Source organism: Cyprinodon tularosa, unplaced genomic scaffold, assembly GCF_016077235.1.
Source record: "Cyprinodon tularosa strain WSP-4 unplaced genomic scaffold, ASM1607723v1 ctg2, whole genome shotgun sequence".
Taxonomy (NCBI): Eukaryota; Metazoa; Chordata; class Actinopteri; order Cyprinodontiformes; family Cyprinodontidae; genus Cyprinodon; species Cyprinodon tularosa.
Window position 1 is genome coordinate 1,466,800 of NW_024038733.1, and position 24,822 is coordinate 1,491,621.

At 39.0% G+C, this 24,822-nt stretch overlaps 1 protein-coding gene across 1 annotated transcript; it reads right to left on the reverse strand.

Moving 5' to 3' along the window:
- Positions 1-1,535: 1,535 nt before the first annotated feature.
- On the reverse strand, positions 1,536-24,592 carry cops7a (COP9 constitutive photomorphogenic homolog subunit 7A). Its single transcript, XM_038284433.1, has 8 exons — positions 24,436-24,592; positions 17,137-17,259; positions 10,325-10,400; positions 6,828-6,916; positions 5,834-6,036; positions 5,639-5,744; positions 3,259-3,428; positions 1,536-2,040 (listed from the first exon to the last, which is right to left on the reverse strand). The coding sequence occupies exons 2-8, from the start codon at positions 17,257-17,259 to the stop codon at positions 2,001-2,003; spliced, it is 807 nt and encodes a 268-aa protein (XP_038140361.1). The 5' UTR covers positions 24,436-24,592; the 3' UTR covers positions 1,536-2,000.
- Between the last annotated feature and the right edge of the window lie 230 nt (positions 24,593-24,822).

The window sequence follows — 24,822 nt, forward strand, 5'->3', positions numbered from 1 at the left end:
AAAAGGTTGGGAACCACTGCTTTAAGGAACCAGTAGCAGAAAAAAAAGAAATTAGGCAAAATATACTCCTTTTCACATCATTATACAGGCATCTCATTCTGAAACTCGTAAGGTGCTAGTTCTTCTATACACCTCTAATGTATACCATCAGTTTCCTACTGCAAACCAGATGAACCAGATTAAAATTAAAGTCTAAAATTTTCTTTTTAATGTGGCAAAAACTTTGTTGATCTTACATTGGAGAAATTAACTCTGTGCATTGCAGTGTGGGGTTAAGGGTCTTGCTCAGGGACCCAGAGTGCAGGCTGTGGGGATCGAACCGGGTACTTGCAACCTTCTCAGAGCGCAAGCGCACTGCTCTTAACACTATGCCAACACTCCCCTTTAACTGCGATTTTTAATTTATTGCAATAAAGATAATTTTGAGAGAATACTGGAAAATGATTTATTTCTCTTTGCTAAATTGGTTTATAAAACTAAATTCAAATTTTTCATTGATTTAACCCCAAAGCACATACATGCTAGCGTTGTAGCTTAAAATTTAGCATTTTAATTGTTGTAAATATTAAGATGTCTACTTCTCTTTGTCTATTTACATAAAACGCTGGTAAACTAAAACAGCTACATTTATTTTCTCACCGGTTTATAATGGGGAACATTCAGTTAACAAAACAAGCTCATATCTATAGAGCTATTCTGCAAAAAAAATATATGGGCCAAAGGTTTTGTTTTTTAAAGTCCAAAGGCAGAAGAGGAATTCCAAATGTGTAAAATGCACAAACTCAGTGGAGTTTTGGTTGTAAAATAAAAATATACTAGAAATGCTGCTGCAATCTGTGACCACAACAAGCACAGAGGAGCGGGTCGTATGGTCAAACTCAATTCTCCAACAACTTCACTTTCACTCCAACACCTTGAGAGGTGTACAGCTGCTAGAAGTCACAGCTCCAATTCTGTGAACAGCAATGAAGCTCACCGCAGTGACTGAAATTAACACCTCTATTTATAGAGGTGAGGCAGGATGACTGAGGAAAGCGGGAATTTAGAAAGATGCAGGGTTAAATGGAACAAGATCATTTTCCCCGTCTAGTCGCCTGTCACTATCTGCGCTGGCCAGCTATTTCCCACCATTAATGTCCTGTAGGATTAGGGGAGGAGAGTTTAGAGGAAACAGAATCTAAAGCGGGAGAGATGGACAGGGCAGGCATGATGTAGGCAATCTTGATAGTGATGGAGGTATAAAGAAGAGTGGCAGGCAATTCAGACATTGAAATAGAGGCTCTGGATGAAACGTACTTGTATAAAATACAAATGCGCTTGCTGTATGTGTGTCTGCAGGCAGGTTTGGTGCACAGGGGTAGCCTGGTCTCTATAATACATTAATCCCTTTGGGGACATGCCCTAATTAATGACTTGACCTCCTAACGTGTAGCCCCCTTCTGCGAGTTAACATTTAGTAGTGATCCCTCCAGAGATGCACTCTGAAGTACATTTAATAAAAGAAGTGACATTAATAAGACAGCCGACATAAAAACTGAGCTTTTTTTTCTTTATTTTTCCAACAACTTATATTCTGATTTTATACAAGTTTTAACCCAGCCGAGAAAAAAAACAAAAAAACAAAAATCAACTGAAAACAAATCAAAACAAAAAGATAAAAACATACACTTTAGATACACTGATCCTGTTTCTGGTCAAAGGCAACTGATTCCTACTGCAGACCACTCTGTCCTCGTGTATAACAAGTGCTTTTATTTACACTGAGAGTCTGTGCAGAGGTGGACGCCACACCTGTTTTGTTCATCCTCCAGGTGTTTATTTCTGAATCCGGTTGATTCATCGATCAAATTTCCAGTGAAAATGTGTGTTTGTTCTGCAGACGTGGATCTCCAAGAAGATTGGCTTGAATTGTTTTCTAAGTATCTGGCCGTCTGTCAGTGTGCCGATGAGTCTATAAATTAGCGAGCGTCCATCAGTGCGGCTGTCCTCACGTCTCCTCCTCAGTTGGACTTGGACCAGATCTTTCCACTCCCACGCAGTCTGTTTGGGACACAGCCAATTATAAAAAACACTAAATTGATGCTTTGTTTAAGATTTATTTATATAATTATGCTTTTAATTTCCCCCTGTGGAACGTGAAAACACGTAAAAGTAAAAGTTATGTGGCTATTTTATGCCTCCAAGGAATGAGGAGAAATTATCCACATAAGTGTTGCATCCTGCATGCAAAGATCTTTAAATATTTCACATTGATATTTAAAATGCTTCAACTGGAATAGATCCGAGGGGATTTTCTGTTTCAGCAAATGAATGTGACATTTGGCTAATAAAATGTGTCTAATTATAACTAAATGATGAATGTAATCATTTTACAAAGCCCAAATAAAGAAGGTGTGTCAATAGATATTTTAAAACGAGGATTGAGGTTAAGCTATCATTAATTTGGATTTGAACACATGGAGTGGATCTCCCTCTGAATGAAAATATCATAACAGCAAAACATAAACAGCACTTGAAGCATCTTGGTTGATCACCAGAGGGAGAAATGGCTCTTTCAGGAAGTGAGCGCGCAGGCCGTTTGTGTATCCACTGACATTTTACAATTCAGGACAGATGTGAAATTAGCCATCGGTAATACGGCCGGATGGAGCCAGAGCAGGAGAAGGGATTTATTGAGCAGGGTTATGGGAGTACTGCAGAACACTGGTGAGTATCTGATAATAAAAGTACTTCTTGCAGACACACTCATACCGTTTATCTGCAGCTCTCTTTTTAATGTTTTTTAAAGAAAATGAAACAGCTTTTGGAATTTAGTTTTGCTCCCTGCAATAGAAATAAACCAGTAGCTTCAGTTTAGTGCTTGTTAGGGTCTTAATCATCTGCTGTGCTTATAATTTAATGAAGACAGAGGCATATAAAATTAAATAAACAAACTAAAATAAGAGGCATTTGATGGAAAAATCTGCCACATGCTGCTTTTTGTTCCAGTTTTCTGACATTATGTTTCGAAATGAAAAAAATAAAAACGTAAAACCCAACTAGTAAGCGCTGAATGAAACATCACGTTAGTGAGACGTTCTACAAGGCCGCTCATGTTCCATTTGTGTAGCCTTGAAAAGAAAAAAAAGCATTTTCTATCCAAACATCTGCTAGTTAAAGCCGAACCGAACCCAGAGAGGCTCGTTTCTGTGGAAGCTATTAGGCTGCAATGTTTATGTAAAAAAAACAACAAACAAAAGTGGAGGTAGCAGCACTCACCCTTTCACCTTTGAAGCCTTTTTGCCTGGCTGTCGGGGTTCCTGAGAGGAGGCGGGGTCCCGTGGCTCAGCCGGCTGGTCTCCATCTGGATTGGACGCTGCGCCGGCAGGGGCGGGGCCTGAGGATGGAGACGCAGCGCTGGCCTTTAACGTTTTTTGTAGGTTTGAGACCTGATGAGAAAGACAAAACGGAAGAATGGTTATTCACTTTCAAGTTTTTAAAAACTCAATGGTGAATGCACAAAATCCACCCTGCTCCTTGGTCTTTATATAGCCCTCTGAAGTGTTTTTATATATTTTGGCTGTCGTTTGGATTGATATTGATTTACAATGTAAGAAACCAAAGTTAAATAATTTTTGTCAACACATACTTAATGAATAAAGCTGATTATAAATATATAGAAAAGCACATTTTTCAACTGTAAAGTATTTTGGGAGATATGTGATGCTATTGGCCAACGTCTCCTCTAAATGCCCTGAGAATCTTGTATAGCATAATCTCTAGAGCATCACGTTTTTTATACTCCAATTTCTAAACTCTTAAAAAAAAAAAAAACTCTTAAGAACTTTAATCTGTGACAGTAATAACTACATAAATACACAACAATCAGATCTGTGTGACATCTTAAGAGTCAGTGTCTTCTACGCAGATACAGCTGACTCTAACTTTAACATTGATTGAATCGCTGCTTCAGACCAAGAAGACTTTGTCCTCGAACAGCATAAAAGCTGCTCGCCAACAGCCTGACAAACACCCACTGTCTCAGGTATTTCATCTGAGGCAAATTTCTCCCTCTTTAGAAGCTGATTTCTGATGGAAGTGGGTCTAGATTTTTGTAGTGCCAGCATATAAGTCTTTGCTCTTTACAATTTGCTGTATATGATCATTAAACAATGTTGGATTAACTGAATTCAAAACCTAAAAATATGTATTTTTGTAGCTGGAGTCTGTGGAATATTACTGTATTAAAAAATACTGTGAAAAATAAAACTCAGAGGCAGAGATCAGCAGTGACAGATGATGAAGCGAACACTATTCTGAAAGCGTACAATTGGGATTTTATGAACTTACCTAGAAGGGAAACACATTTAAAATGATTCACTTGGTCTGTATATGCTGCTTCACAACAGTGAAAAACAGTGATAATACAACTACCATATAGATGCATGTTTACTATACGAACCCTGATATAAAGCTTCCTACAAGGAAACCACCTCCATCCGAACAAGAACCAACCAACATCACCTTCTAATTCACTTTATGGTTAAAAATAAAGGACTATTTTTCTTCAGCTCATGCTGGAGGCTTTCCTAACATAAACAGATATATTTTACTGCCTATAAAAAAGTAAAGTTACTTGTGTGGGGAGTGAAGTGGGTCATTTAAACACTTTTAGCCTGGAGATGCAAACATAAAAAATCATACAGCTCATTTTTCAAAAATAATGCAGCTCATTTTTCAAAAAGGAGTAAATAGGAAAGAATGTCCAGTGTCTCAACCTTCAAATAGGTTTCCTGTCAGGATTTCAATGCATTAAGCTTTAAATCAATTCTGACCAGTTTCTCTATCCCTAAAGAAAAGAATCCCAACAGCTTGATTCTGCCACATTTCTGCTTCATCATAAGAAAATATTCAGTGTGTCAAAGCTCTTAGTTTTCCAAACAAGCAGGGTTTTAAATGGCAGCCAAAAACTTTATATAAACTCAGTTTATATAAAGCAAAATGAAAACAGTGTATTTCTCCTTTTAATTTCAAAATCATGCAGAACATTGTATTAATCCACTACATAAAGGCCTGGATATAATACAATGCTTGTAGCTTTAAACATGTAAGAAAAAAGAAATAGATCATTGATTCCATTATTTTTGCTAGACATCCACCATGCATTGAATGTTAAAGCAGCACCTAGAATTTATACTAGACTGGTGTGTCAGTATCCGTGTTTGACTGACAGGAGGTGGCTGTCAGCCTGCAGTGTTTGTGTCAGACCTTAGGGAACAACAGGAAAAATGCAAATAGTCAAAATCATTAAAATAAATGTGAAGGCTGAGAGTAAACCATCCAGAAAAAAAATCTATTATGTATATCCCGCTGTATTTTCTTATGTAGAGTAGAACATCCTGTTTTTCATTATGAATAAACACTAGGTCCCATTACTTGGACTGGATGTGGAACAGAAAGGGATCGGGCAGCCAGTATAAACTGGGAGCGGATTATCAAAGCTAGCAGATGGGGGGGGGACAGAGATAAGCAGCCATGAGGAAAGTGAAATAACAAAGAGAGCCAAGAGCAAATTATAAATGTTGAAGAAGAAAGAGACATTTATTCACCCTTACCCTGGAGAGAAAACAACAGAACTGCAGGGCGATGAACGACTAACCTCTGTTTCTACTTGGACTTTGACCTTTAGTTGGTTCTCTCTGTACTGGTTTGCCCTTGAGACCTGCTCTTCGATACCACACAGAACTGCCTCACAGCCAGTACACCTGAGGAGAAGAAGAAAGGAGGTAAACTGAGTCAGACGACAGGAAAAAGAAATTAACGGTTTGGAGGGATATATACAGTTGATACCAACCACTCCTGCAGTGTGTTGATTATGTTTGGAAGCTCATTGGGCCCAAGATCACGGCCTACGCTGCAGTCCACCTCCACCTGCTGGTTCCTCTGGTCCAGCTTGCCCTGGATGATGTCGCAGTAAACAGCCTCAATCAACAGGTCTTCCAACTCCCGCACATTCTTTAGCTCAAGCTGCTGAAGGAGCAGTGAGTAAGGGAGGCACTGTGGGAAAACAAAACAAAGACATAAAACAGTTTAAACCTTCATATTCTCAACTAGGTAAACCAGCAGCAACTTTGATTGTACATAATTGGTTTACAGAAGAAAAAAAAAAAGCGTAAAAATGCTTGTTTGCTTAAATATTACTGCTGGAGGAAGATGAAACGACTAAATTTTCACAATTCTCTTATTAGTAATTAAAGAGATTTCAAGGCAGCATACAGAGGAAGCAGTGACACAAAACAGGGGGCAGGAGTGAGAGGAGAGATGTTAATGGAAAGGGAGAGAGCTAAAGGGGTAAAAAGGACTGTGTTAGTGAGGATAATGAATCAATTATTTAACAGGAACCAAGATAGAAAAGGGCATAAATGAAGGTGCAGCGTAGCTGAAAAGTCCAAAGAAGAGATGATTTCCAACATAGTTCCTTCTAAAGTTTATAATAAGATTTAGAAGCAGCCCCAACGAAGAGCCTTAAGATTAGGAAGAAACCTTAGAGCCTATCTGCCTATTTGCTTCTAATTCAGCTAATGTAAACACAGCTACAGCTTACAATCAAAGGCAACCTTACATTAACTTCAAACGAATTGATTATCAGTCAGAATAAAACAGAGAAGCCATATTTAAAAGCAGAATTGTCAATATATTATTGATATAAGAGCTCACTATTTAGAGCCTGCAGCAATGCGGTAGCTGAATAAAATTTATTTTCCATTCTTGAAATGGGAGGGGGGTTAATCAATACTAACTTATGGTTTATCTTTAACGCTAAATGTAAAAGAAGAAAAATAATGAACCTTAAGGTTGGAAGCTAAGCTGATGATTGACAGATGGCGCAGTTTGTTTCTCTGTGCCGGGGTCAGCTCTGGAAGGGAAGCTGCTCTCTCTACAACAGAGAAGAAAACAAGACAATGAATGACACAAACACACACTGTTGAGAATCACACTATAGCAACATCCTGGTACAACAAACTCTCACTGGTCATTTTGTTATGCTACGTTCAAACCGAACAATATTTGAGCAGCAAAGAGGCATCTGCTGCTTCGTTTTTGATGCTTGTCCACATTAGGTCAGACACACGTACAGATGCGTCTGATGCTTGTGCCGCTCCTGCGTTTAATGGCAGAGAGCGGCTTTGCTATATTAGCTGTGATAAGTGGGTAAAATGTAGTTTTAATATGTTTTTAAGTGAGAAAGTCCACCTCAAAACATCTTTGCAGTCAGTCCATCAAGATTTCAATCCTGCCTTAAATGTTATTTTGTCTTTGGAGCCGCACAGACCACCACATACGGGCAGCGCACTGTCACTGGGACTCCCCAGCAGCAGCTCTGATTGGTTGTTGTGAGGCGTCGAACAGCAAAAGTTACATTTTTCCAAGTCCAGTATCTGCTGCTTGTGAAGCTCGTCGGGCACCCCAGATGCTAAAAAGCTCATGAGATGCTGCTTCAGCTGTTCAAATGCTTCAAGATGTGCTGCTCCTGCTGCTTGAGATGCACTGCAGGACCTTTTAATGCACGGCAACCATTGACTTTGCATGTAAACCAGCTGCTTCTGCTGCTCAAATCACATTTAGTTTGAACGTAGCATTAGGTACATACGTTTCATTGCTTATTGTTACAGGAAACCAATAAAGAGCAAAAAATTCAACACATCTAGGCATATAGTAATAGGTAAAATTATTTTCTGAAGTTCAAAGTGAGCATTAGAATGAGGAAGAAAAGGATTTTGTTATGGCTAGATAAGCACAGGACATGAAACCTAGAAGCAGATAGGCTACAGCTGCAGAGGAACACATCAGGTGCCCCTCCTTTCAGCGCCACAAAAAAGATAGTGGGCCAACAATCAAACAGGATCACCAAAATTGATCGATAATAGATTGAAAAAAAGTCACCTGATCTAAATATTCAAATAGTCTGATCAAAATTTAAACAACATGAAAAGGTTGAAATTCTGTTTTCTGTATCAATACTTCAGGCTGCTGATGGTGCTATAATGTGGGACCCTTTCTACCAATGAATCTTAGGCTACGTTCACATCGCAGCATGAAGTGACCCAAATCCGATTTTTTTGCCCATATGCAACCTGTATCTGATCTTTCCATGGCAGTCTGAACAACACAGATCTGATTTTTTCCAATGCGACCCAGGCCACATGACTATGTGGTCCTAACTCTGATACAAATCTGAGAGCAAGATTGTATTCATCCAACCTGAACATCATTAATAATCAATAAAGGTCACTATTCTGCCTCTTGCTACGCATGGCGGACAATAATATGGAGATCAGTCTTTTTTTTTTTTACCACCTTGATAACATTGTGTTTTTAAGGTTGGGAAAGATCACTAGATGTGCTCCAGCACTACCATACTTCCATGTGACGTCATTGCGTTGTCTACTGCGCATGTGGGACACTTAAGCTGTATGAATGCAGTTCACACAGGAGATCACTTACAAGTCGCATATATTTGGAAATATGAACAGCAACAGAAAAAATATCGGAATTGAGCATTAAGGCCTGCAGTGTGAACGTAGGGCTATGTCTAAACCCACAAAATGTCTTAGAACTGCTGCTGACCATGGTCAGCCCTTTGTGACTATAGAGTATCCATCTGATGATGGCTACTTCAAGCAGTGGTTAAAAGTTAAAATCATCTCAAACTGGATTCTTGTCTCCAGAGTCAACAGATTTCAATACAGGAATACCTCCCTTCTGAGGATTTATAGAATAAGAGATTCATGTTATATTTACAACATACACAGCACCTGAGTTACACCTCAAAGGCATGTTTCTGAAAGCTTCTTGAACAGTTGCAATAAAGAATTGAGGTAGCATTAAAGACAAAGAGAAGTCTAACCTGGACAGCCATAAAGAAGCCAGAGGGTGTAGCTCTTAAAGTCAAGCTTTGACTATCACTCTTTAAAGGTCAGTCAAAGCACTATTTAAAAGGAAAAGGCATTTAAAACCTGGTACCAAAGCTATGCCCTGTTGCATTAGCATTTAGGGGTGAGTTCTTTTTAGAATTTCAGGTTTAGAAGAGGTCACTGAACTGAGTCAGGGTCATTTATTAAATAGTCCACTGGAACATTTCACATTCACCACCAAAATGTAATCTTAAATTTTATTTCTCAACATTTTTATAAATGTATGAATAGAAGAGACTCTAAGGTTGTTTAGATTAATTTATTTTTCGTAGAACTTGCAGTTTGTAAAATAGAGCAACCTAAGTGTCAGCCCTTATAAACTAACCCCCCCCCAGGCAGGTGTCATTTTTAATTTGAAGACAGCTGCTAAGTTGGTCTCAACAGAAGAGATTCACCATCTTTTTTGCAAACAAACTCCTATAAGAATGACATGGAAGGGCGTAAAGCACAAGAGTTAAACAACAAGTCTGCTGAAACACATTCAGCCTCTATGTTATTTTTCTTTCTCCAAGCGCAAAAGAACCACACACCTGTTTAACACACCCAGTGGTCCTTCTGATATTTTCTAAAACACCTTAAATAAACTGCCTATAGCTATCTTTAGGTCATATTCCCGCAGTCACAGCATACTGAAGAATGTTGTTATGATCTGAAAGAGCTTAGGTTTAATTTGATGGTTAGATAAAAATTGATTTTAGTGTTTCCAACCAGCCAATAAAGCCAGATTCCATCATTTGTCTCATTTTCTAAACAATCAAATAGAACAGAAACTGTGCATAACTTTGAGTTCTAGCATTATGCAGGCCAATGTTGGTCTTTTAGGCAGTCAAGAGCTGAGAGACAGTTTGGAGCAAGCCTGACTCCAGTGACCGTCTCTCCTGCAGACTTGCTCCCCTGAGAAAAGAACTCAAACTCTCCCGAGACAAAGGTTCTGACAGCTCCACTATGCAGCCTCATGAAAGTGAAATTATTTCCTTACGACGTGACCCAGAAGGCGGGGGCATCAAAGTAGGCTATCCCATCGGATCATTTTCATTTTGAACATTCAATTAGACATATTTATTAAGATTTCACTTCTTGCTATAATTCTTTGTGAAGATGACACATTAAGTTCCATGAGATAAGATTAGCCGTCCATGTGTACCAGCCTTGCTGTAACAGACAATTATCTGATAATAGGAACACTTTCGTGAAGAAATGAAAGTGTGCCAATTTTTATACAGTTAATAAACTACCACCAGGTCTTAATGTGAGAGATTCCAAAATCTCCACATTAAATTGGCTGCCTTGAAACACAGCGAAACACAGCTCAATAAAAGCATTGCAGGACTACTCTATTACTTATTTACATAGTGCTGCCACTGCAGTACCTTTGTAGTCACAGTAGGTTCCATAGGCAAAGAGGTTCAGCAGCTGATACACTGGTGCATGAGGGCCATTCTCCAGCTGTGGGTCACAAGGAAGATAAAGAAGAAAATGATGTGGAAGCATACAAGAGATGATGAGAACTATGCAACTGCATTTGAGATAAGTATTATATAAGCATAGTGAGCAGGTCTGGCAGGGGGTCTGTGGAAGTGAAAAGGACTCAGAAAAATAAAATTTTCCATTTTTAAAAACATTCAGCTCAGAACAAAGAGGATTAGATTATTATGGAAGGCAAAATCTGTCCCCGGTGAGCTTCTGATTCAGAGCAGATGTAAGATCTCTGCTCAAAACATACCCATACTGTTACCCAACCGCTGACCAGACTCGAAAAGGAATTTGAATAAAAACTTGTTTTTCCCTCTCAGAAAACTATCCCGGAGTGTCTTAGATTCCCTCCATGCATGGCAATTGCTTTTCTGCTGCTTGTTTAAGTTTGACTCGATGTTTACTTTAAACCCAAAATGCAAATGTTTCTCACAGAAAGTATTGAACTACTATAATTGTATCATAGAGCTGATGAATATAAAGTATGTATTAAGTTAAAATGAAGCAAGTAGTCAGTCTGACAACACAGGCAGAAAATTACATAAAAGACCAAACCCTCTAAAGGGAACCATGTCTTTGTTTGGCTAGAAGAAAAGCAGAAGAAAATCTACAGACCGAACAGTATTATCTCAAATCTATACTTTTTTAGTCTCTCATCAAGAGCCATTTTAACACATTTTTTCATTTCTAATGGTACATTCCTAAATTAACTTTAAGACATTAAGATTTAGAGACATATATAAGAATAAAGTAATACATTTAAAGGAGGAACAGCACTCTTGTCTTGTGACAACACATTTACCCAGAATAATTTCATTTTTTTTAATAAACTGCCAACATCATCTCTCCTTTTCATTTGACTGTCTCAATAATAATTTCACAGTAGGCATTTTTGAATTCAGTCTATTTTTGTAGTACAATACATGTAATTTATATGTAATAAACATTTTGTTGCACATTTTAAGATGCATCCTCAGACATTTAATTTAACAATGCTGTCTTCAATTTTCCATAGTGATGCTTGTCCTCCATTTTACCAGCATGTCATCACATTACAGTCATTCACTGAGAGAAGACAAACACAAATTTATTGTCTAGCTCATAAAAACGCTCCAGAATCTTAGCCAATTATATAACAGGTCTGTTTTGTTTTTTATTTTCTTCATTCCGTCCTGGACTCATCTGTTTACTCTGTTGAAATGTCCCTGTGTAACCAAAGTACCCTCACCAATGTCCAGACTTCTAGCAATTCACTGCATTAAATTACCTGGTAATTAAGCTGACTCTAATCATTAAACTCCAAAAAATATCAAAAAAAAAAAAAAAAAAATACTTTACACCTAAAGTGCCTTGCAAAAGCGTTAATCCCCAGTTAATGATTACAACCTATATAACTGTGATTTGGAAGGGGGGTTAACAAATACCCCATTTACACTACCCTTGGAAAAACCGTGCCGAGACTGTTCCGAGCTCAGTAACTGAGATAACTTATCGTGTGTAAATGGAAAGCAAACTGAACTGAACCGAACTAGACACAACCGAACCGAGCTAAGTGCAGACCAGTTCCAGCGGTGGGCTCGGCTCGGTTTTTCCCTGGCTCGGTTCTCTGATAACAAGAGCGCATGAGCAGAACGCGTCATCTCCGTCTGGCTGAACATCCCAATTCACACTCCATTCCAGTAGTTGGTGGTAATGCCCTAGCCTGGGTTTGAGGTCGGGAAGTTCCGTCTGGCATTGCTCAACAGTAGCGCGAGTATGCTAGCACAATATCTGGCGGGCCAATCAAATTGTCAGGGCGGGCTTTATACGATGATGGACAGATGGTCAACAGTAATGTAATCAATCACGTGACCAAAGCGCGCATGGGTGTCAACAACAATGGCTGCCACTGGAGAGTTGAGGTGAGTAGATTCTGCTATTAGGTCTGTTCTAGAAGATATCGACAGCAAATTAATTTTAAAAGAGGAACAGAGAAACACGATCAAGGCTCATCTTCTTATTCTAGGCGTGCAACTGCACGCTTTGATTTTTGTTGACAACAACTATGCCTCGCTTAACATACGTCACGCACTCCGTTGCTCTTATTGGTTGTAGGTCTATCCAATTGAGTGCAGAGGCATTTTTTTTCCTGGTTCGTTCAAAACACGCCCCATAATCACAGCTCTATGGAGCAGTATCAGACTCATATTCTGACTAGAATTGAGTAGGACTACGTCAGGCTAGTAATGCCCCTCCGGAAGTGGCTTGCCAACCAACACAAAACAGAAGAAGAACAACAACTATAAACATCCACGAAAGGTTGCCGTCTTCGCCTGAACCTCCGCAAACATCGAAGCACAGCAATAATGATCAAGCATAACTTTCTAAATGTGACCGGTGCCGCCATTTTGATTTGCTTGATTCGGTCCTTCTTCGTCTTCTTCTTCTTGTGTTTTATGGCGGTTGGGCAAACAACTTTTGGTGCACCACCAACTGCTTGATTTCCTCCTTCAATACTAGCAGTGATACCGCAGATTGTCACTAGGATGCAAGGAGTCGAGGAACCGAGATAGCGTGATGTGTAAACGGTTGTCAGAACCGAGCTCGGCCTGGTTAACTGATCCGAGCTCGGACCGGTCTAGGCATGGATAGTGTAAATGGGGTAAAAGTAGCATAATTCTGAGGTAGAAAAAAGCAAGCTTATTTGTGTTGGTCTATCACCCTGAAAAATACTTTGAATGTAATTGATTGCAATTCTATCATGACAAAAATGTAAGAAAGGTCAAGGTGTTTGAATTCTTTTGCGAAGCATGATTAATACAGGATAAAACAAACATGTTTCAGAGTTTCTGTGATAAAGGGTTGACCTAAATGTATAAAAAACTAGGATATTTATGTACAACTGATCCCATAGAATTTACTCTGGTTGGTCAGACCAGCCATACATCAACAGGAGTATTAGTCTTTTAGATAGTGTTAGCATTAGCAACATTCATAAGAGATAGCATTTCTGGTAATTGTATGAACTGTAAGAGCAGCTTTTGCGGTTGACATATTACCTGACAGATTAAAACAGCTGTCATATAATAAATGGTACCATGTGAACAGAGCTGGTTTATACCTCTCTATACCGCTGGACACATTTATATCTCCTTATGATGACAAAACAGATTTTATGCTGTCCTAAACCTTTTCAGTTAAATTTTGGTCAAACAGCAGTAACTATGGCAACATGATGAGTACACAGAGGCTAGTTTGGGATAAAAGGATTTAATGGATGTACACATAAATTGACTCTCAACCACTTTTTTATTACCATATTTTCACGACTATAAGGCGCACTTAAACGTCTTTTTTTCCCCTCAAAATGTGCGGTGCGCCCTATGGTGCGGTGCGCCCTATGTGTGTTGTAACTGCGACTTTTGAGACCACCTCATTGAGGAGATGATGAAAGAGTGGCTGAATGTAAGGAGACCAGGTGTTTTTTTTCCACTCATCACCATCGCTGTTAATATGTAACTCCATGCGTGCCCATCTCACAGCTGATGTGAAAAACATGGGGAAACAAATTAACGCTGTGCTCGCTGTTCAACCGCTCGACATCGGTGTGAACCGGACCCAGCAGGTGCAGCAGAAGCAGCGAGTTTACATGCAAAGTCAATGGTTGACACGCGTATAGGTGCAGCAAAAGGTCCTGCACCGCGTTTTGGTGCAGCACGTCGGGAGCGTTTAAGCATCTGACGCACCGCCAACGCGCTGCTGCTGCTCGACATGGAAAAATTGAAGTTTTGCTGCTGGACGCGCCGCATCAACCAATCAGAGAAGCTGATCTGGGAGCTGACAGCGAGACACAGCGCTCTGATGATATTAACGCAAATGAAAAGGCTGGATGCGTGGCTGAGACAGGTGTATGTGAGAAGACTAGGTGGTTTTTTCCACGCATCACCATCGCTGCGTGCCCATCTCACAGCCGATGTGAAAAAAAGATGAATCAAATGAACGCTGTGCTCGCCGTTATCCCGGGGGTCTGACAAAGGAACTTCCACCGCTCGACATCGGTGTGAAGCGGCCGTTCACAGTAAGGCTGCGAGCGGCGTGGGAGCGATGGATGACCGACAGAGACCACAGTTTCAGTATAAGTGGAAGGCAGCGCCGGGCAAGTTACGCCACCGTTTGCGGATGGATTGTAGATGGACTGTGTCTGCTGGCTCTGTTGTTCAAGCTTTCGCAAAAGCCGGCATTATTTCTGAGGAGCTGCGCTGCTCGGAAAGTGACTCTGACAGCGAAGAAGGGGAAACTGGCATGTCTGATTTAGCGCAGCTGTTTAATTCAGAGGAATGCTGAGGATAACAGAGGATGATGACTTTGATGGGTTTGATTAATACTTTGTAATAAATACATGAATAAAGCACAATCATACTCAGGTTTGCTTCCGCTCTATTTTTCTACCTGAAAACTTAATTCAACAGCAGCCTGTGGGCGCGTCTCCTCCTCTTCAGCGCGGTGGCTGGCAGGTGTTTTTTCATCTAAATAATCTAAATCTTGCAGCTATATTTGCTGTGATCAGTGGGAATAAAGTAGTTTTAATATGTTTTTAAGTGAGAAAGTCCACCTGAAAACTTAATAATTGCAGTCAGTTCATCCAGATTATCTATTTCTGTCGGAGGCGCTCAAACCCCCACATACCAGCGGTTCACCAACAGGAGAAATCCTTTCGTTCACCGCGGCTGCTGGCAGGTGTTTTTTCATCTAAATAATCTAAATCTTGCAGCTATATTTGCTGTGATCAGTGGGAATAAAGTAGTTTTAATATGTTTTTAAGTGAGAAAGGCCACCTGAAAACTTAATAATTGCAGTCAGTTCATCCAGATTATCTATTTCTGTCGGAGGCGCTCAGACCCCCACTTACCAGCGGTTCACCGACAGCAGAAATCCTTTCGTTCACCGCGGCTGCTGGCAGGTGTTTTTCATCTAAATAATTTTAGCTGCAGGCACCAGGATACCGGTAATAAAAGCGAACATATTCTGTCGGCAGGTTTCAGGATTTTAAGTTAATTTAGGAGTGATCACAGCGCTGTGTCATCTGCGATGTGTCTGTCTCACGGCCAGCTGCCAGGTTTGATTAATACTTTGTAATAAATACATGAATAAAGCACAGTCATACTCAGTTTTTCCCCCGCTGTATTTTTAAATACGCAGTAGAGGTATTTAAAGGTAGTAGAGGACATGCACCTGTATATAAAAAATGCGCCCTATAGTCCGGTGCGCCTTATGTGTGTGTTAAATACAGAAATGGGACACATAACTGAGAGTGCGCCTTTTAGTCCGGTGCGCCTTATGGTCGTGAAAATACGGTACTTTACCCTGATATTTCAACAGAACAAAAAGGTTAAAATGTTGATGTAGACATATATTTATATGTATATGCAAGTATAAATACACTATATTGCCAAAAGTATTTGCTCACCTGCCTTGACTCACATATGAGCTTAAGTGACATCCCGTTCCTAATCCATAGGGTTCAATATGACGTCGGTCCACCCTTTGCAGCTAGAACAGCTTCAACTCTTCTGGGAAGGCTGTCCACAAGGTTTAGGAGTGTGTTTATGGGAATTTTTGACCATTCTTCCAGAAGCGCATTTGTGAGGTCGCACACTGATGTTGGACGAGAAGGCCTGGCTCTCAGTCTCCGCTCTAATTCATCCCAAAGGTGTTCTATCGGGTTGAGGTCAGGACTCTGTGCAGGCCAGTCAAGTTCATCCACACCAGACTCTGTCATCCATGTCTTTATGGACCTTGCTTTGTGCACTGGTGCACAGTCATGTTGGAAGAGGAAGGGGCCAGCTCCAAACTGTTCCCACAAAGTTGGGAGCATGGAATTGTCCAAAATGTCTTGGTATGCTGAAGCATTCAGAGTTCCTTTCACTGGAACTAAGGGGCCAAGCCCAGCTCCTGAAAAACAACCCCACACCATAATCCCCCCTCCACCAAACTTTACACTTGGCACAATGCAGTCAGACAAGTACCGTTCTCCTGGCAACCGCCAAACCCAGACCCGTCCATCAGATTGCCACATGGAGAAGCGCGATTCGTCACTCCAGAGAACGCGTCTCCACTGCTCTAGAGTCCAGTGGCGGCGTGCTTTACACCACCGCATCCGACGCTTTGCATTGCACTTGGTGATGTATGGCTTGGATGCAGCTGCTCGACCATGGAAACCCATTCCATGAAGCTCTCTGCGCACTGTTCTTGAGCTAATCTGAAGGCCACATGAAGTTTGGAGGTCTGTAGTGATTGACTCTGCAGAAAGTTGGCGACCTCTTCGCACTATGCGCTTCAGCATCCGCTGACCCCGCTCCGTCAGTTTACGTGGCCTACCACTTCGTGGCTGAGTTGCTGTCGTTCCCAAACACTTCCATTTTCTTATAATACAGCTGACAGTTGACTGTGGAATATTTAGGAGCGAGGAAATTTCACGACTGGATTTGTTGCACAGGTGGCATCCTATCACAGTTCCACGCTGGAATTCACTGAGCTCCTGAGAGCGACCCATTCTTTCACAAATGTTTGTAAAAACAGTCTGCATGCCTAGGTGCTTGAATTTATACACCTGTGGCCATGGAAGTGATTGGAACACCTGATTCCAATAATTTGGATGGGTGAGCAAATACTTTTGGCAATATAGTGTATAAATTTTTTTTAAATATATATAAACCGGATTCATAGTTACCTCTCTGACATTAGGCAGCTCCAAAATGTCAGAGAAAACATAGAGGCCCGGAGTCTCCAGCAGGGAGCTGACAGCCTGGGCCAGTGCTGAGCCTGACAGAGACAGGAGCTGCTCCACCTCCATCTGGGCAAATAAGAAACATGAGACACAAATAGTAGGTCAGCAAAAAGAAAGGAAACAGAAGATAGTTGGAGGATATCTTTGAATACAAAAAAAAAAAAAAAAATGACAACAATCCAAAAGGTAACGATAACGATTTGTTTCTCTTTATGGTGAAGTTTTTTTTTTAAAGTTAAGTTCTTGAAACCTTTAAGTCCTAGAGTAATAGAAAAACACACCCCTGAATATTTTAAAACAAACAGTTTTGAATACAAAAAGGAATTACATGGGCATACTTAGGCATCAAACCTCAACCTTAACCTTTCCAAATGATGAATGCATCTTTAAAATCTGCATTCCCTATAAAGACAATACAAACAGATTTTCTTATAGACCGTAGAATATCCATCCCAAAGCACTTATATGAATTGTTTACAAATCTGTCTGTAAACTCATTATTCCCATCTAGACAGGATTATGAAACTACAGGATGATAAGTTAAACGTTAAAGGCCCTGTACCTGATTTAATTTTAATCTCCTTAAGAAAAATGCTTTTTACATGGTATACTGTGGGGCAGAATATATCATTTGGGTAAAATAAATAACCTATAGATTGCACATATGCAGGAATCCAGGCATTTTTTGTAAGCTTCCAACTTAAGCGTGACAGTTTTCTCTTCCAACAAGGTTCATTCTTTAGAGCCTCTGGGTTTTACAATCAGCTACTTAGGGTGTTTCCCAAAAGTGCAGTTTTCTCCATGCACATGCATGGTACTTCTTGTAAACAGAGAAGCATGGCAGGCCACAAAGGGAAAGTTACGATACCTCTGCTGGCTGTCACTGCATATACAGGAAAAACTGCCTAAAAGGGTCAAAACAGAGTGAGGGAAGAAATGCAAGAATGACCAAAGAAGAAACAAAGGTTGTGTAAATCTCGGAGCAGCCTACTGGAGGTGGAGAGCTTTGCAGGATGCCTCGGACTGAATCTGGACTTGAAACTGGCTGTAATTCTCCTAGACAGGTATCTTTTCATTTCAATTATTACAAGAGGTGCACATTATCACGGCCATACAGAGTGGAAAGAAAGTTTCTCAATGGGAGGAGGTTAGTACAGGGCTTATAGTTTAAACTAAACTGTTCTCCTCACTCATTGTTCAAAACTGTGCAGAATCAGGTAGAGGGCCTTTAAGGTGAATGCAGCAAACAGTTTAACCATTGGAATATTGGTTTTAATATTAATAATATAGTTTGAATGTGAAATATATACCTATGACAAAAAAAAATAAATACATATATTGCAACTGTACTAAATTCTAAGCACACATCTCTAAGCACCACCAGGGTCCTTATTGGTTTGCAAATGAAGGGAAGAGACAGACAGGCCAAAGCCTTGAAGGAGCAAAAAGATTCATTCACTAGTAGGTGGGCTGTTGAACACTGTAGACAACAACAAAATATGTGACAAGTGCAGAAATGGTTTTTGAAATCTGAGCCTTTCACAATAATATAAATCAATGTATTGCATAATTAATTGAAATAAAATTCAATAATTTCTGTCTGCAGGCTTGATCTTCTTGTGTCCTCTCTTTCCACTAAACCCTCTCGATGAGAAAAGGTTTCACTCATCTGCATCGTTAGCCTCATGGTTTCCTTAGTGTAGCAATTATAGCATAAAAGCTTCATGACAGAGGAGCAGTATTTGCAGATTTGGCAAAAACAAAGATGGAAATGCTTTCAAAGTAGCCTAGTAAACTAGCCCACCTGCCAGTGGCCAAAATCATTTTGCTTGTGAGTGGATTTAAAGTAAGATTTAAGGAAATTACACATTTAATCTCACATTTAGTCTGGTTTATCAGGCTAGTTTCAAAGTTTAAAATTACAGCTGCAGTGTAGAAGAACTTTGGCATTTAACCCAATGACAATACTATCGTTTATCACAATCATTTCTTGGACAACTTATCATTAGGTAGGGTTGTCAAAAGTATCGATACTCAAAAAAGTATCGATACTGAAACGTTGTATCCGGATACAATACTCATTTTCAAAAGTATCGAGTACCAGTGGCACCTAAACAGTCATTCATCTAAAGTGCAGAATAGAGGAAAATGCACTTTCTGAACACTGTGATTGAATAATTTAGTGCACTTTTCAGTTTCAGACTTTTTTTGTAACAGGTGCAGCTGCTGAGAATTATTTTTGTTTCTTAACCGGTTTGGCTAGTGTCATTGTTATGTGTGCAAAGCATAGCCAAAAAAGGAAAACTTAATTTTAATTTTGTAAGTTTTTTATCAAGCTTGCTAAATACTGTGCACAGCAAACAACCTCAAAATGTTGTTCTTATTGTTTATTGTATTTATTTATTGATTGTATTTTAATTATTAATCAAAATATTTCTGTTGAAATTTTATCCTTGTGGTATCGAAAATGGTATCGAGTATCGAATATTTTCCTTAGTATCGGTATCGAGTTGAAAAGTTTAGTATCGTCGTGACAACCCTATCATTAGGGGTGTAAATAATAATTGTTTTGTATCGATGCATCAATCCAACAGCCGACGATCCGATGCATCGACACGTCCGCAAGAGAATCGATTCATGTTTTTTTTTCCTCCGGTCTATTTTTATCCATTTGCTCCTGGACGTAATTCTTCCTCCTGTGCTGCGGTGGTGCTAAACCTATTTTGCCCTCCTACCTCGCTTTCTGGTTATACTCTTACAGCAGTATGTTGCAGTAAGCTTGACAAAGACATTTTTGATTAATGCTCAATATTGAAGCGTGGTCTGCGATACACGCTGTTGGTCTAGATATGGCCGAGGTGTTGAAGAAGTGGGGGCGAGTTTAGTCCGACGACGGAGGAACCTGAGGGTGTAAAAATAGCGAAGATCCAGGTAGAAAGAGGATCCCAGCATTCTCGCGCACCTCGCTCTTCTAGCGGGTCAAACTTCACGAGTTGTTTTCCACAATTTCGGTCATAAAAACAAAACAAGCCGGCCTCCTGTCTGCGGCACTATTTGCGGTCAGCTACAATTTGGGAGAGGGGCAGCGGAGCGTCTGTGGAGGGGACCGGGGCGCCTGGAGCCGAGGTATTGAATTGCACTCATTGCACTGATTTTGTGCAGTATTTTTTGATGCAACTTTTCAACTTCTGTTATTTGCTGTTGTTTTAAAAAAAAATGCATAACGATATTACAGCTTTCATTGATTTATTCCAAATTTGAAACATTCCAGCCTGTAAGGTGTAAAAAAAAAAGAAAGAAAAAAAAGAAACAATTAATCGAATCGAACCGTGGTGTATTCTTGAGTATCGAAGATCATCGAATCATTGGGTCAGGAAATCGATACTGACTTGAATCGCCATGATGGGTGTGATTTACACCCCTACTTATCATCCAGCAAAATATGTTATTGTGACAGGCCTATTTTCTAGTTCTTTTAATCTAAAATAATGAATTATTGCTTATTTGCACCAATAAGTCTGTACATACTCTTTATGAAATGTTGACAAACTTTCAAATGGTTGTTATTGTAAGAGGACTCTCTTTCCCTGTTAAAACCACATCTACATAGGCTAACAATAATTCCTCTCCCTTAATATCTAACAGCCAGTAACCTCTGACCAAAGCACTTGACAGTCCCAAACCTGAAGTACCACAGAAGCAGAGTGGCATCAACACTTGGCAGCACCACTGTGGGCAACATGTGTAATGAATGTGAAGCAGAGCATGTTTATTCATCAACTTATTCCCTGCGAGAAAAAAAAAAAAAAAATCACAAAAAGCACTTAGGACTGAAGGCTAAAGCTGAATAATTACCCAAGTAGTGAAATAAATCTAACTGGGCTTCAAGTAAATAACTGAAAATTAGAAAGAACAACTAAGAAATGAAAGAAAAAAGACATTCCCTCTGATATGACCTCAAATCATTCTGTTCTTATACATTTTAATTTAACCCTAACAGAAAAAAATAATAAAATAAGACAATAGAAAAAAGGGCTGCAATTTCACTCCCACTGAAAGTGATTTAATTGGCCAAACATCCTTATTTGAAATTGTGTTACATGATTCTCTATGTTAAGCTGTTCTGTCCCAGCCACTACTAGGACAGAAGGAAACTTAACTATCACAGATTTATGATCAGATCATTTCAATTGCATTAGGCTAGCTTCATTGCCTGAGGGTAGTTACTAAAATTAAGGCAGAAGAGAAAAAGAAAAAAAACATTAGTGGAGCTAAAGCTCGCCTCTTTAATTTTCCATGTAGTCATGATGATGGCAAAGAAGATTATAAATCTGACTATAAATCTAGCAGATCTTCATGCCAACATGCACATCATTCACCTTTTCCCCTTGGATCCCCATCAAAGAAGGCCAACAGGCATCTTCCCTGGCAGAATGAACAGATGATTACACATATGCTGCAACCAGGAAAATTAACCTGTCATGTGCTCTCCAAAACAGTGCCTACTTGATATCCCAGGTCTATTTCAAAGGCAAAAGTATTTATGAAAAATGCAAAACCCAAAGGATATTACTGAGGGATGGCACATGAAATCTAGAGATGAAGGCAAGTTCTTTGACTTTTATATTTCAATTTTTACGAGGGTATTGGAAGTTGATGATCAAACATCATAAAGCATTTTTAATAATTACAAAAGCCACATGGGGGCGAGAAGAAGACCTTTAAAATACTCAGAGCCATTAGATTCCACTGCTGTGTTCTTATGTTGTACCGCAACACTAAGGGAAAAGGGTAAAGAGTAAGTAAGTTGTAGGGGACAAATAGTCTGTTACTGTTTTTATGCATCATTATAAGATGCTCAATTTGTACATCTTTTGAATTATCCTGCACACTTTCACATTTCATTTATTCTGAATACGCAGTGTTTGATAACCATACAGCATTTTTGGCTCTGTAAACTTTTCACTTCCTGATGAAAATGCCAGAATTTACTCACAAAGGATGTTTTTTTCTTTTTCTTTTCTATTCTAATATTAATGTCTGCAACATTACAATCATATTTAACTGAAAGTTGTAGTATTGTGGGTGGCCCGCATTAAAACTCTATTCCAACAATATATCTGGGTAATCTGCCATAATTACAATGGATCTGTTTCCCAGGTTTGGAAAGGTCAGTGGCAGTGGATTGGAAGTTGACGATTGGAAAAAGGAGCACAAAGGATTAATGCAGATAAATTTGAAATTGTTAACAGGAATATCCCTATGACAACTGTTTCTAAAATCCAGCAGCCCTACTTAATAGTTAAATTTTTAATAGATTTAACTATTGTAAGAAGTGATTATCCCTTTTACTTCTAAGATAAATTTATTGGATAAAAAAAGGGTGATGTAATGTGTGCATGACAACAAAATTTAGATGTCTACAGTACAGGAAGAATTAGAAAGTTTTAATGTATTATAACCGTTACCTTGACAAAACGTTTTGCTTTTGTGAGGTTTATGGGTGTACAGCTAAGTAGAAGATAGAAGGTAGTTACAGTACCAGCACCCACAATGAAATCATAAAGGCTCAAAAAGTCGGAGTCCAGTACTCCAAAAGAAACAGAAAAAAACTCAAATTACAGCAGGCAAAACACACTGAAAAAAGTACAATCCTTCACTTAAGATGCAACTAAAATTTAAGTGTTTGGTTATACTGACTACTGATACACTAGAAAAACAAATTCATGCGTTCATCTGTAGTAGAATAAATTACTGCAATGGAATTTTCGTAGATCTACCTTAATAACTGATCAAACAGCTGCAGTTGATCCAGAATCCTGCTACCTGGGTCTTCACCAAAAGTTAAAATGTGGAGCATAGCATGCCAGTTCTGAAATCATTACACTGATCTCCCGTATCTCGTGAAATAGACTTTAAAATAGCTCTCTTGATCTATAAAATTACTCAATGGCTTAGCTAAAACAATGATTAGACTTGCTTTCATTGTATCAACCACCCAGAACCCTTAGGTCTACTAGCTAAAATCTACTCTGCATACCCAGAACCATAACCTATTCGGTAAATTTATGTTCTTATGCTCCACATGTTTATCAGTTTTTAGTTTTGATAGATAATCACCTTATGTTAATTATTCACTTTTATTTATTTTTTTATTATTTTGTGTTGCCTCTATGCCAATGCAATGTACTTTTCTTATTTGAACTCATGTAAAGCAGCTCTGATAGGAAATTCCAGCAAGCTTTCATGAAAATTTGAGGTATGAAGCCCAGATCGTATGACCAAAGTACAACAAATGTATAAAACATTTTCACTTAAAAAAACTCAGTCCTGCTTAAACCCTGCATTGATAGGCACATATATACAATTATTGGATGAATTACATTTACATTCAGCAAGTGGATATACTTTTGCAAATTCTAATAGTCTTATAGTTGGAAAAGACAATGTTTAAGAAGGTGAGAACAAAAAAATGTTTTCAAGTGAACCTATCAAGCCTTACCTTTCCAACAGTTATCAAAATAAGAGGTCATCATTTTAAAGTAAAATAACAAGTACTTGAATTAATCTTATTAAATAATTCATATTTTAATAAAATGTGAAAATAATTATAGCTACACATATTTAACTACAAATCAACTCCTCTAGTACCCTTATTAGTTTACACTGTCTTCCACACATCACCGACATATGCATCTTCAAAATGTAATAAAAACGTACTAGTAAAATGATTTTGAAACCAGTGATTTGATAAAAGATTTTAAGTAGAAAAAATGGTGATGCATAATAAACTTTCTCTGTGGGAACTGATTACAGTTATGAAAGGAATTTATAGGCAGGCTACACCTCCTAACTCTATTTCCCGTATTTAAGCGCTAGCTGCAAAGCTAAAGTCACCGGCATCACACTAATAAGGGTTTTAACTAACAAATCAAAAACACGCAATTACAAAAATCAAAACAATATGAATACTACAACAGATATATTGGATCTTTTTGGCTGTTAGTTTTAAACCAGTAGTCCTTAAATAAGTAAGCATTTCTTTAAACTCAACTATCATGCTAGCCAGCATGCTAAAAGATGTCACCAAAAGGTAGCCGTTGACGCTAGGCCTCATTCCGTTTAAGCCCTTTAAATGATTAAACATACACGACACTACAGAGAAAAATAATACAAGGCAACAGCTGTGTTTACTTCTGAATATTTGTTTTAACTATGCTGTTTTTTTACATTTTAAAGTACCTTGATACGTTGGTTTCTAACAGTTAGCTTCTCTCCCAGTTGCTTCACTCCGTTGTCAACGCACGTTCCACAACAATTCAACGTGACATGTGATTGGCTAGTTAGCCAAAGTGGGCGGGACTACGTTCCCCGCTTCTCTACATTGTGCCATCGAACTGGAGAGAACAGCGACATCTGCTGATTAGATTAATAAAGGCCGAATTAACAGGCTGTTACCGAACCTTGGTCAATAAAATAATACTGAAATATCACCATTTAATTAAAAGGATTATGGAAAGATTAAGCTTTGACCGAATTATATTGTTGTCACTTTTACTTATATCAATTTACAAAGCAAGATCAACACACCAAATTAAATTATGGCTGATACTTAATATCACCTCAACA

Excerpts from the sequence above, each read along its gene's own strand:
- cops7a (XM_038284433.1), bottom strand. The coding sequence starts at position 17,259 with ATGGAGGTGGAGCAGCTCCTGTCTCTGTCAGGCTCAGCACTGGCCCAG. Across the intron at positions 6,917-10,324 it reads AACCTACTGTGACTACAAAG|AGAGAGCAGCTTCCCTTCCA; the intron begins GTACTGCAGTGG and ends TCTCTGTTGTAG. Across the intron at positions 2,041-3,258 it reads AAGGCTTCAAAGGTGAAAGG|ACTGCGTGGGAGTGGAAAGA; the intron begins GTGAGTGCTGCT and ends TGTCCCAAACAG.